The 12,182-nt window shown below is 44.7% G+C and overlaps 1 protein-coding gene and 1 pseudogene across 3 annotated transcripts in view; one reads left to right on the top strand and one right to left on the bottom strand.

The window, feature by feature from the left end:
• Window positions 1–12,182, top strand: part of SAXO1 (stabilizer of axonemal microtubules 1) — a 132,488-nt gene that overhangs the window by 15,555 nt on the left and 104,751 nt on the right. For 2 of the 3 annotated variants that reach the window (XM_017890106.1, XM_017890103.1), the window contains exon 1: window positions 3,098–3,469. The exons of the other annotated variant lie outside the window; for it this stretch is intronic. In XM_017890106.1, coding sequence (XP_017745595.1) covers window positions 3,423–3,469 — 47 coding nt within the window. In that variant the 5' untranslated portion in view covers window positions 3,098–3,422. Of the gene's footprint in view, window positions 1–3,097; window positions 3,470–12,182 lie in introns of those variants that run through there. 3 annotated transcript variants of the gene reach the window in all.
• On the bottom strand, window positions 8,142–9,398 carry LOC108540850 (26S protease regulatory subunit 6A pseudogene; annotated as a pseudogene).

Raw genomic sequence — 12,182 nt, 5'->3', positions numbered from 1 at the left:
CCAGGATGGTCTCGATCTCCTGACCTCGTGATCCGCCCGTCTCGGCCTCCCAAAGTGCTGGGATTACAGGCTTGAGCCACCGCGCCCGGCCCTTTTTTTCTTATACTTTAAGTTCTGGGGTACATGTGCAGAACATGCAGGTTTGTTACATAGGTATACATGTGCCATGGTGGTTTGCTGCACCCATCAACCCGTCATCTACATTAGGTATTTCTCCTAATGCTATCCTTCCCCCAGCCCCCCACCCCTCCGACAGGCCCCTGTGTGTGATGTTTCTCTCTCTGTGTCCATGTGTTCTCATTGTTCAACTCCTACTTATGAGTGAGAACATGCGGTGTTTGGTTTTCTGTTCTTGTGTTAGTTTGCTGAGAAGGTTTTTCTTTTCTATTGCATTGTCAGGATGCAAAATTTCCAAACTTTTATGCTCTGAATGCCTTTAACAGCATCCAAGTCACCTGTTAAATGCTTTGCTGCGTAGAAATTTCTTCTGCCAGATACCCTAAATCATCTCCCTCAAGTTCAAACTTCCATAGATCTCTAGGCCAGGGGCAAAATGCCACCAGTCTCTTTGCTAAAACATAACAAGAGTTACCTTGGATCCCATTCCCAACAAGTTCCTCATCTCTGTCTGAGACCACCTCAGCCTGGACTTTATTGTCCATATTGCTATCAGCATTTTGGGTAAAGCCATTCAGCAAGTCTCTAGGAAGTTCTAAACTTTCTCACATTTTCCTGTCTTCTTCAGAGCCCTCCAAACTGTTCCAACCTCTGCCTATTACCCAGTTCCAAAGTTGCTTCCTCATTTTTGGGTATCTTTTCAGCAGCACCGCACTCTGCTGGTACCAATTTACTGCATTAGTCCATTTTCACGCTGCTGATAAAAAGACATATCTGAGACTGGGAAGATAAAGACGTTTAATTGGACTTACAGTTCCACATGGCTAGGGAGGCCTCAGAATCATGGTGGGAGGCGAAAGACCCTTCTTACATGGTGGGTGGCAAGAGAGAAAAATGAAGATAAAACCATCAGATCTCATGGAGACTTCTTCTCTACCATAAGAACAGTATGGGGGAAACCGCCCCCATGATTCAAACTATCTCCCACTGGGTCCTTCCCACAACGTGTGGGAATTACAGGCGTACAATTCAAGATTAGATTTGGGTGGGGACACAGAACTAAACCATATTAGATGGGTCAGGGTAAGGTTGGCTGGATGTAACAAAAAATGGATAGTAAGTGTAATTAGGTAAGGGGAGGCTGTCCCTACTGTCTAGCACTGCATCTTTGGATATATCATTGTAGAGGCTTTTATCCACACCATTTTCATCTTTCTAGATCTCTACCCTCTGTTGACGGCATGGATGGGGGAAGTAGGGAGTACCGTGATTGTTGATAAGGTGGCCACCCACAAGGGCAGTTTGAATGGCAGGGAGAATGAACAGGCATTCTTCTGCTGAAAGATTTATGGATAATGATTAGGCAGCCATCAAGAGAAGGCTGGTGTCCAGCACTGTATTTCCTCTGTAAGGACTTTGTGATGTTCTCTGTCAATGGCGATGGATGGCATGCAGGCTTTGCTTTGACTTCCAATAGCTCCCACCTGTTTTTTGTCTGGCCAGGTTTCCATTCTCCCCTTTAAAGTTCTGACTTCCTACTGGGAAGGCAAGGAGCAGCTTCCCAACCCACTGTTCTTAAGAATGATCAATAAGCTTTGCTCCTGTCTGAATCTACCTTGTTGACGTTCTATACCTGGGGTTGGAACACTCTTTCTCTGTAAAAAGTCAGATAGTGAATATTTTAGCTTTTGTGGGCCGAGAGGCAAAATCAGGAATGTTTACACAAATTTTTTGAAAAAATTCAAAACTTTATTTACAGACACTGAAATTTGAATTTCAGATAAGTTTCGTATGTCATGTAATATTATTTTAATTTTTTCAACCATTAAAAAATATGAAAACCATTCTTAGCTCAATGGCCAGATAGAGTCAAGTGGCGAACCTGCAGACAATAGTTTGCTGACCTCTATTCCAGAGCCTAATATTGAAGAAAAAAACCCCAAAACCAAAAAACCCCAAAAAACCCCACAAAACCCTCAGAATATTAAGTGTCTTGCAGTCCAAGATGCCTCTGGCTGACTCATTCACTAAAATGAATGGAAAGAGTTAGGAAGCATAGGAAAGAAAAACAAGCATAAAGATTGTCAATACAGTTCCCATTTCCCATAAGCAGGAAATCAAAATGGTTTAAGTCCAAACAACTGGCCAGAGCAGTGTCTTTTGAACTTGCTTCATGACCAGAATCACCTGGCTTCTTGTTGAAGCTAGATTCCTGGACTAGAGGTTTTGATGCAGGGGAGACTTCTGGTTGGGGGTGTGCTCTCGGGACCAGGTAAGCTGAAGAAACACTATTTCAGGGGGTGTAAAGGAATCTCAAAAGCTGTGGTTCTTACAGTGTGGTCCCTGGCCCAGCAGAACCAGCATTACTTGAGAGCTTGTAAGAAATGGAAGTCCATGGCCTACCCTAGAAACACTGAATCAGAAACTATGGGGGTGGGGTCTGGCAATCTGGTTTTCATCAAGCCAGGTGGTCCTGATGCCCACTAAAATGTGAGCGCGTCCGCTTCAAGGCAGCATTACCAGCATTACCAGCACCTGGAGAAGTGATTGAGAACCCAGCTGAGCAGAGAGGGCCTGGGCTCTCTTAGACCGCTGTGTTCTCAAGAGCGCAGGTCTGTGGGTGAGAGCAATTCTAACAGACATCGGAAGCCAAAGGCTTAGGTTTCCACAGGAAGATCTGGAAACCCTATTCAAGGCAAGCCTTTTGGAAGTCAAGGGCTGTATTCCCCTAAGAGGGGGCACCATGGATGCTAGAGACAGCAAATGCCACCCAAGGTGATGGTGAGGGAGTTTTCAGCTTTTCTGCACGTGTGACCATTGACTGCACCAGGAGCTTTCTAGTGACTTCCACCTTTTCCAGGTTTCTCCAAGGTCCACCGGGGAACCCCCGTCCTGGGCCTGCCAGTGAGTTGCTGGGAGCTTCCCGACCTCACAAGCGGCTCTTGTGATGTAATTGTCACCTGAGGTGTGCCCCTCCTGGTCCTGGCAACATCACAGAGACTACCTGGGCACGGACCCCGCAGCTTCCTGGGGCCCAGTCAGTAGCTCCAGGTGCCTGAGTCTGGGCTGCGGAGGCCGGGGCGGTGGCATGCAGGGTGAGGTCTCCCTGGCTGCTCCCTCGCGCTAGGCCAGCTCCAGGAGGGCAACAGACGACAGGACATTGCAAAAGGGCCACTTAAATTTTCCTTCGAGTAAACAGAACACCTGCCAAGGCCCTCGTGCCTGGGCGTGCCCCAAGCCAGGTGGTTGGGGTCCAGGAGTCGGCTGCGGCTGGCGATGCTCTGAGGGGACGCCAGGGCCTCAGGATGGCTGCTATGAAGACGAAGTGCATCTGTGAACTGTGCTCCTGCGGGTAAGGTGGCCGTGCTCAGGGCAAGGCTGGGGGAGCCTGGGCTTTCAGACTCCCGAGGAAGGGAAGCCTCCCCCAGCTGCTTCATCAGGCGGCATCACGGTGGGTTCGTTCACTTGTCACGTTTTTTAGGCCACAATTTTGTCAACTAGCATTGTGCCCGCAGACGCAACATCAGTTCTGGCAAATGTGGCTGTTTTCGGGCCTTCTGTGCCGCTTCACTTCGGAACTGCAGGAAGGCTGAAATGGGCGTGGCCGCGCAGCCTGTACTCCCTTCCCTGAAGCCCAGAAAGTGTCAGCCAAGGAGGGAGAACACCTGGCCCAGTGGGACCAGTCTTGCTCCTTTTGGGAAAGTGATAGGATGGGAGGAGAATTCCTGTAGTGTAACTGAATTTCTCATTCAGAGAGATTGTTACTTTGTCGAAGAAGTATAAGGTATTAGTAAAACTTGTTTCCACATTGTGTAGAGTTGAATGAGAATAATGAAAACATTACTTTCACAGTCGCCTGGCCTGGCCAGGTCTCTCTTCTCACCTTTAAGGAGCATGTCTGGGTGGAAGCACAGTAAAGGTGGTCCTGGGGAAAATCATGGGCTTTAGTCAGAGTCCCACGGGCTGACTGGTCTGCTGTCTCTCACATGATCTCTTAGATGTTCCTTCTACCTGCTTCCCAGGACAGCTGGGTTTCTGCTTGGTTGGGGCAGGGAGTGGGCAGCAGAGGAGCAAAAGGCAAGAGGGTTCTGAGGTCAGTTCTCCTGGGCTGTCATTAATTGTGGGATCTTGGATTGGTAAATAAACTCCAGGTCATAGGTGCCTCATCTGTACCAACAATCCTACCTCATAGGACCATGATAAGAGTTAAGATCATGTACGTGAGTCCTGGTACATGGACTGTGCGTAATATGTTAGTGTCCTGAAATCTGAAAAAAGGGCAAATATGACACATGCAGATAAAAATGGTATCAGTAGTGTGGAGAATTAAAGGGCACTCTACAAACTGGATCAGCAACCTTCTACATCTCTGGCATCAATGCATGGTTCCCAACTCTGGCTGCTGATTAGAATCACACAGGGAGTTTGAAAACTATCAGTTGCTCAGACCGTTGAATTAATAATCTCAGGGTGGGTCCTGCCAACTGTCTAAAGATGATTCTGACCATTTGCTAGGACTGGGACTCACTGAACTAGTACATGTACAAATGTGGGTCTTGCTTTTGAGCTTTGTTAAGTGGGGCCGAAGCAGTGTATAGTCTAGGACTACATGTTACCCAGCAAAACCTTTTCTTCTAAGGCCTTCTTTCTTTTTTTCTTTTTGGAGACGGTGTCTTGCTCTGTTGCCCAGGCTGGAGTGCAGTGGTGCCATCTCGCTTCACTGCAACCTACGCCTCAGGGTTCAAGTGATTGTCCTGCCTCAGCCTCCTGAGTAGATGGGATTACAGGCACATGCCACCATGCCTGGCTAATTTTCGTATTTTTAGTAGAGACAGGGTTTCAACCATATTGTCCAGGCTGGTTTTGAACTCCTGACCTTGGGTGATCTGCCTACCTCGGCCTCCCAAAGTGCTGGGATTACAGGCATGAGCCACCATGCCCTGCCTCTAAGGCCTTCTTTCTCCTGGGACCCTTTACATTACCTTCCTGTGTCCTGCATTGTTCTAGGCATCGGGATTGAAATGTATAAGACATAATCTCCATCTTTGCACAGCGTGCAGTCTAGGTAGGAAGGCAGAATGCTCATTAAGAGGTGCAGAGCATATGTAGTGAGAAGTCTCCCTCCTGCCCCTGCAGTAGGGGTATGAGTCATTTGGGTGTTCCTTCTCTGACTCTTCTCATTCTTTCCCTGCAAAGGAGTCACTTTCCATTCGAAGCAGAGTCTGTTCTTGTGTCTTTTCTCCCTTTCTTCTCTCCTCATCCTGTATTTTCTCCTCCACTTTATGGTTTCAGCCAATAGTCTCTCCTGTCTTCTGAATTCCAGTTTCATTGTCACCTTCTCAAAGTGCTTTGGTGATCCATCTGTCTCATTAATCTCAGCTTCAACAACCTTCAAACATTCTTCTGGTATCTGCCCCATTCATGGTGCCAGCAATCTTCCATTCACCCTGGGTGAAAATTTTGAATCATCTCTTATTCTCCCTCAACCACAGCATTGAATCTCTTTTTTCTTTTCTTTTCTTTTTTTTTTTTTGAGGTGGAGTCTTACTCTGTCATGCAGTGGTACGATCTCTGCTCACTGCAACCTTTGCCTCCTGGGTTCAAGCGATTCTTCTGCCCCAACCTCCCAAGTAGCTGGGATTACAGGTACCCGCCACCATGCCGGGCTAATTTTTGTATTTTTAGTAGAGACGGGGTTTCACCATGTTGGCCAGGCTGGTCTCAAACTCCTGACCTCAAATGATCCACCTACCTTGGCCTCCAAAATTGCTGGGATTACAGGCGTGAGCCACCATGCCTGGCACCTTTGAGTCTTTTCTAAAGTCTGGGTCCCTCCTCCATTATAATCTTTCTTTAATTGGTCCCTTCCCTTTTATTCCCGTTATAACCCCCCTGGTTCTCTCATTTTTATGTTTGGAAACTGGTCCTAAAGTACCTTTCTAGTTTTTTTTCTCCCTTGATTCCCTTACATGAAACTGCACCTTGAATTGGATCAGGTTTCTTAGCATCCCGAGCGGACCTGCTGATCTCCCCTCTCTGATCCTTACCCTTGCCCTTTCTCTAAAATACCTATGTTCCCTCCTCCTGCTGGACTTGTAAGGTCCTGTTTCACTTGCAAGTTCCCCATTAACCTGTGGCTCCCCATCAAAGAAGAACCCCGCTCCCTGTGTTCTCATCCTGTAATTATGCATCAGCATGCTTTATATCCTTGATTAATTATATATACGCTGGGAAAACAGATATTTTGTCTTTTTGTGTGTGCATTGTGTTACAGCAACATACTGTTTTCTTTATAACAGCCTTTGCATATGTTTTTGAATGAATGGATTGCATTTTTTGTTTGTCAAGGTCATAACGTGCTGGACTGGGTTAGGAAAATAAGATTTAGAGCTGTTCTGTCCAGTATGGTAGCCAGCTGTGGCAATTTCATTTAAATAAATGAAAGTTAAATAAAACTAAAAATTCAGTTCCTCAACTGCACAAGCCACCTTTCAAGTGCTCAGTAGCTCCCATACCGGCCCATGCAGGTATGGAGTATTTCCATCACTGCAGACAGTTCTGTTGGACAACACTGATCTTGAGTCTCATTATCTTGGAACTCTTGATCTCTGCCACCCCAATTAAATCTGCTCAGTGACTGGTTGGGATGGAGTGAGGAATTTTATAGGTATTTTCTAAGCTGTGGAAGTCTGTATTTGGCTTTTCCAGTCTGAGGTCCTGGGAAAAAGCGATGGGAAGTCTGGAAGACAAGAGTGTGTGAAAAAGTCTGAGACAGCGCCCTTGAGTGGGAGGGGGAGACCGGGGTTCCTGAGTGAGTCACTGGAGATTTGTGGAGACCCTCAGGGCTGCCAGGGAGGGAGAGAGGCACATTTATTCCCCCTTCTCTCCCACATTCTCTTCTTCCAAAGTTTTTTTTTTTGAGCAAATAATTCTTTAATGTCCTTTCAACTTTAACTTTTGAGGACATTGCACTTGTTGGCGAGGGGGCTCTGGAGATGCTCAGAGGCCTGAATAAGAAGGTGTCCGTCTGCAGGAGCAGCTGCCGAAGGCTGCTAGGGAAAAGCCACCAATGGGTGACTCTCTTGGAGCAAGTTCTTATATTTGACCACAAGATGGCAGACTTTTCCTGATCAATTCTCACTGCAGGTAAAACCAAATCAGCCTAAATGGAAAAGCAAAATCTTTGAAGTTCTGGATTTTATTTTATTTTTAAATAGATTTATCTTAAGTTTTCTAAAATGAGCAATTAGAGTTTAGGGTCCAGCAGAGCTCAGGAAAGTGGTACGCCTTTCGGAGTAGATGACAGATTACAAAGTGAAAAGTGTTTCAAATGTCTAAATTTAAAGATTCCAACCACTCGTAAAACTTTGTAATGAGCTTTGCTGGGCTAAAAAAAATCAGACATATTTTACTGCTTCGAGCTCAAGGCTTTGCCTCCATAACAACACTCTGCTCCTTTCCTTGATGATCAAAATCTTGCGATTGGAATTATTACCATAAAATGTCATAATATTCTATTTTCAACATAATGAGCACCAAATAAGCAAAGTATTTGTGGTTTGTAGAAATATAGTAAGGCCAACATCTAAAAATTTTTTTGAAAGTAATGTACCACTTAATTATCTTGACTTCAGAAGCCACATGGTGGGGGAGTGCTTTGAATAGAATAACTTGTATATGGGAGTATAATGTTTCCAATTGCATCTGATTATCCCCAGCATTTCCTGTTATTGAAAAAATGCTACCCTTCAGAGTTTTATAACTTTTTTTTTTTTTTGAGACGGAGCCTCGCTTTGTCACCCAGGCTGGAGTGCAGTGGTGCCATATTGGCTTACTGCAGCCTCTGCCTCCCGGGCTCACGCCATTCTCCTGCCTCAGCCTCCACAGCAGCTGGGATTACAGGCACCCACAACTACGGCCGGCTAATTTTTGTATTTTTCTGTTGGGTTTTTTTTTTTTTTTTGCCCCTAAACCATCTTTTATTGCATACTTCAGCCGCGATTCCGGGGCTGGCCTGCTGCGCCCTAGGCGTAGTCCTGTAGGTTGGCTTTCTTCTTCGCCTGGACCTCCAGGATGCCTTCCATGTAGTCCTCATGGGTGAGCTCCGTGGCACCCCTGTGCAGTGCGATCATACACGCCTCCATGCACACAGCCTTGCACTGGGCCCCATTGAAGTCATTTGTGCAGCGGGCCAGCTCTTCGTAGGTCACGTCAGGACTGACGTTCATCTTTTGGGAGTGTATCTGCATGATTCTGGCCCGAGCCTCCTCGTTGGGCATCGGGAACTCGATCTTGCAGTCCAGGCAGCCCTAGCGGATCAGGGCGGGGTCCAGGATGTCCACCCTGTTTGTGACTGCAATTACCTTAACTTGAGTGTTGGGCTGGAAGCCATCCAGCTGGTTCAGAAGTTCCAGCATTGTCCTCTGCACCTCTCCGTCCCCGGACTTCTTGCTGTTAAAGTGCTTGGTGCCTATGACATCCAGCTCATCAGTGAAGATGATGGAGGGCGCTTTCTCCTTGGCCAGGGCGCAGGCATCCCGGACTAGCCTGGCACCATCTCCGGTGAACATCTGCACCAGCTGGGGGCCAGCCAGCTTTAGGAAGGTGGTCTTAGTCTGTGCCCTACAGGCCCAGGCCAGGAGAGTCTTTCCCATCCCTGGGGGCCCATACATCAAAGGTTGGATCCCCAAGTTCTCAAACTTCTCATTGTGGTTCATTGACAAGAAAATGGCCACTACCAGTTCCTGGATCTGCTTGTCCAAGCCCCCATTGTCACTGTATTGCTCCGTGGGCCTCTCATCCACCTCCATGGCCTTCACCCGCGAGTCGTACTCTGTGGGCAGCATCTCCAGGATTGGATAGGAGTCTTTGTTTACACCCACCAGGTCTCATGGCTTTAGCTTTTCAGCATCTACCAGTCCAATCACAGGCAGGAACTACCTCTGTCGTGTAGAGGTTTTGATCACAGCATACTTGCCCTTCCTCTGGGAGTCCAGGTCAATATTGGCACCATCCTCCTTTTGGTCATTGGGATCAACATCCAGGAGCTTGATGACGTTGGAGACAAGGTACCCCAGGGTCTTGTTCACTTTGATTTTCTCACTGTTCTCTTTGATCTTGTCCTTCATGGCTTGGAGCTTGTGGGTGACTCAACATTTCACTCTTCATGATCTTGATCTCACTGTCCAGAAGCTGTGTGTGTGTATGATCTCCATGGACATCTTGAGCACCTCCTTCCCAGTTCCATCTTGCTTGGCCTCATCCCACACGGTCGCCATCTTCTCTTCTAGTCTTTGTATTTTTAGTAGAGATAGGGTTTCACCATGTTGGCCAGGCTGGTCTTGAACTCCTGACCTTGTGATTCACCTACCTCAGCCTCCCAAAGTGCTGAGACTTCAGGTGTGAGCTACCACTCCTGGCCCAGAGTTTTATAATATTAAACCACCTTCCATCTTTACAGTATTTTGAAAATTCAAAAAATATTTTCCCATATATTAATATCTTACTATGAGTTCCTCAACATAGAAGCATTGCTTAGTTTGGAAAGGCGATTCCTTGATTTTAGCCTGTCCCTGGGGATGTTTTCAGTCTATTGAGCTGTTCTTTCCCAGATGACTAAATTTGAAACTATGGTTTGGTGGGGAGTGGGTGGCACAAGGCAGGGCTGCTGTAAATAAAGTAAAATGTTAATCAGCCTTTTAAAGCTGAAAGGGATCTTAGCGGTCTCTAGCTCTATTTTACAGATGAGGAAATAGAAACATTGAGATTAATTTTAATATATGGGAACACGTTTTGTCAAGCTTCAGGCACAATTTAGGTCAATCAATTAAATTTTATTCATCTTTTACTGGGTATCAGACACTGTGCTAGGTGTTTAAATTTACAGTCCAGTCTATTTTTGAGTCACACTGGACCATTTAAAAAATTGATACATAATGATTGTACATATTTCTGGGGTCCAAGTGACATTTTGATATATGCATATAACATGTATTAGCAGATCAGTCACTTCACACATTGATCATTTCTTTGTATTGGGAACCTTACAAATAATCTTCTAGCTATTTTGAAATATATGGCAAGTTATAACTGTAGTCACCCTACTGTATTATCGAACACTAGAATTTATTTCTTCTATCCAACTGTATTTTTGTATCCATTAACCAACTTAATTAGTCCCCCCAACTCCCACAATGGGCCATTTTTGACTGTAGAGTACCATATGAAGGCTCTTGTCCAACTGAGAAAATAGTATCTGATATAAAAAAAAAGTGTAATTCTAAAAGCCTTTTAGTACAGTAATATAAATAGCAAATCTTACTCCTGAGAATAAAATGTAGTAACACTGCTTTTTCTAAAATTCTTGTAAAAAAATTGTTAATGAAGGGATTGATATAGCTTACTTTTATATCTGATTATTTTATGGCTTACAGTGCACAATTTTAAAGATTTTGTGCAATCTTGCAGGAAATTCCAGGACTGGGTAATGTATCATGAAATATTTATGAAGCATTGGTAGTATGTGCAGCATTTCATGAAAAAAGGTAGTCCCATAGAGGACTCAAAAATTGCTGAAAAGGATGTGGATTTGGCCCTTTCACAAAGCTTGCAGAGGAAGGTGATCTCAGGGGCAGCCATGTATCTGCAACTTAAATCAGTTATGTTAACCAGGGAGGAACTTGTTATTTTAATTTTGGAAAATATTTTCTTCACATTGATGGAAATTTCCTTAACCTTAGATTTTATTTTCTTAGAGTCTCTGTTACAAATTAAGAGGAAGGAAAAAAAAAATTGAGGACTTGGTTTGATATTACATGTTTTAAGAAGAATTCTTATTTTTAATTTAAATAAAATTGACTTCATAAATTCTGATTAAGGAATAAAGAGACAAAGAACAGCCTTTAACAGATACTTGCTGATGACTTATCTTTAGCAGAATCCAGATAGAAATGCCAAGAAAAAAAAAGAAAACTTTCCCTTTAAGATTGAATTTTATTGTAGATGTCATGTACTTTTCATGTTAAGCTATGTTATGCTCCTTAAAAATGGCCTTTTTTGATATCAGAATTAATGTTTAATTGTTCATAAATACCTTTCACCTTATAAAATGAGTACAAATGGGTATATGTGATATTTCAGATATTGTTAAATTAGAGTACAACTTCATATTCAAATTACAGCAGTAAATACGATCTATTCAACCTTATAGTCTGATGATGGATCCGTTCCGAGTAACATGTTCTAATTCTGTTCTGTAGTGGGCAGTTTTAAACATCATTCCCTCCATTGCTATTAAAATATTTATTACTGACCTTCAAGTGATTTATAGTTTATTTGGAAAGATGACATGGGATGGGTGGTGGAGAGGCGGAAATAGCTACCCTTAGATGAATGAGACCAATAAAACAAGTGATGTAGGATGTGAGCGGTGGGAGAGGCACTTTGGGAGCGGGTAGCCAAGGAAGGCTTTAGGATGGAGAAGTAATGAGGAAAGTGAAGCTGGAGTCAGACTGCCTGGTTTCAAATGCTGGCTCTGCCACTTTTTAACTGTGGGAGCATATGCAAACCATTTTATCTTTCTGTAAAGTAGGGATAACAATACCTTATTCTTAAGGTTGGGGTGAGGATTAGGTGGGAGAGGAGCACAGGCCCTGGAGGAAAAGGGTGTGTTGGAGTTGAGTGAGACTGCCTCTGCTGCAGGGCATAGCTGTCAGAGAGACATGGAAGACATCATGTCCACCTGAGCACTTGAGCCTGCCAGGAGATCGTGCCAGAAGTTTGCTGGAGGCAAGTTGCAGAGGGACCCTTACATGTCTCAGAATGTGAACTCACCAGCAAAGAGCTATGGATGGATTTTGAGCTGATAGTAAAACAGATAAAACAGTCTTCTCCCCTCCCAAAAAAGCCTTAAAAGAGTAGAATTTCTTTTCTTCTTCTTTTTTAAAATACAGAGATGAGATGTCACTATGTTGCCTAGGTTAGTCTCAAACTCCTGGGCTCAAGCAATCTTCCCTGCCTCGGTCTCCTGAAGTGCTGGTGTGAGCCACTTTGCCTGGCTCCCTTCC

This window comes from Rhinopithecus bieti, unplaced genomic scaffold, assembly GCF_001698545.2.
Source record: "Rhinopithecus bieti isolate Rb0 unplaced genomic scaffold, ASM169854v2 scaffold_17667, whole genome shotgun sequence".
Classification (NCBI taxonomy): Eukaryota; Metazoa; Chordata; class Mammalia; order Primates; family Cercopithecidae; genus Rhinopithecus; species Rhinopithecus bieti.
This window is presented reverse-complemented; position numbering and strand designations above follow the sequence as displayed.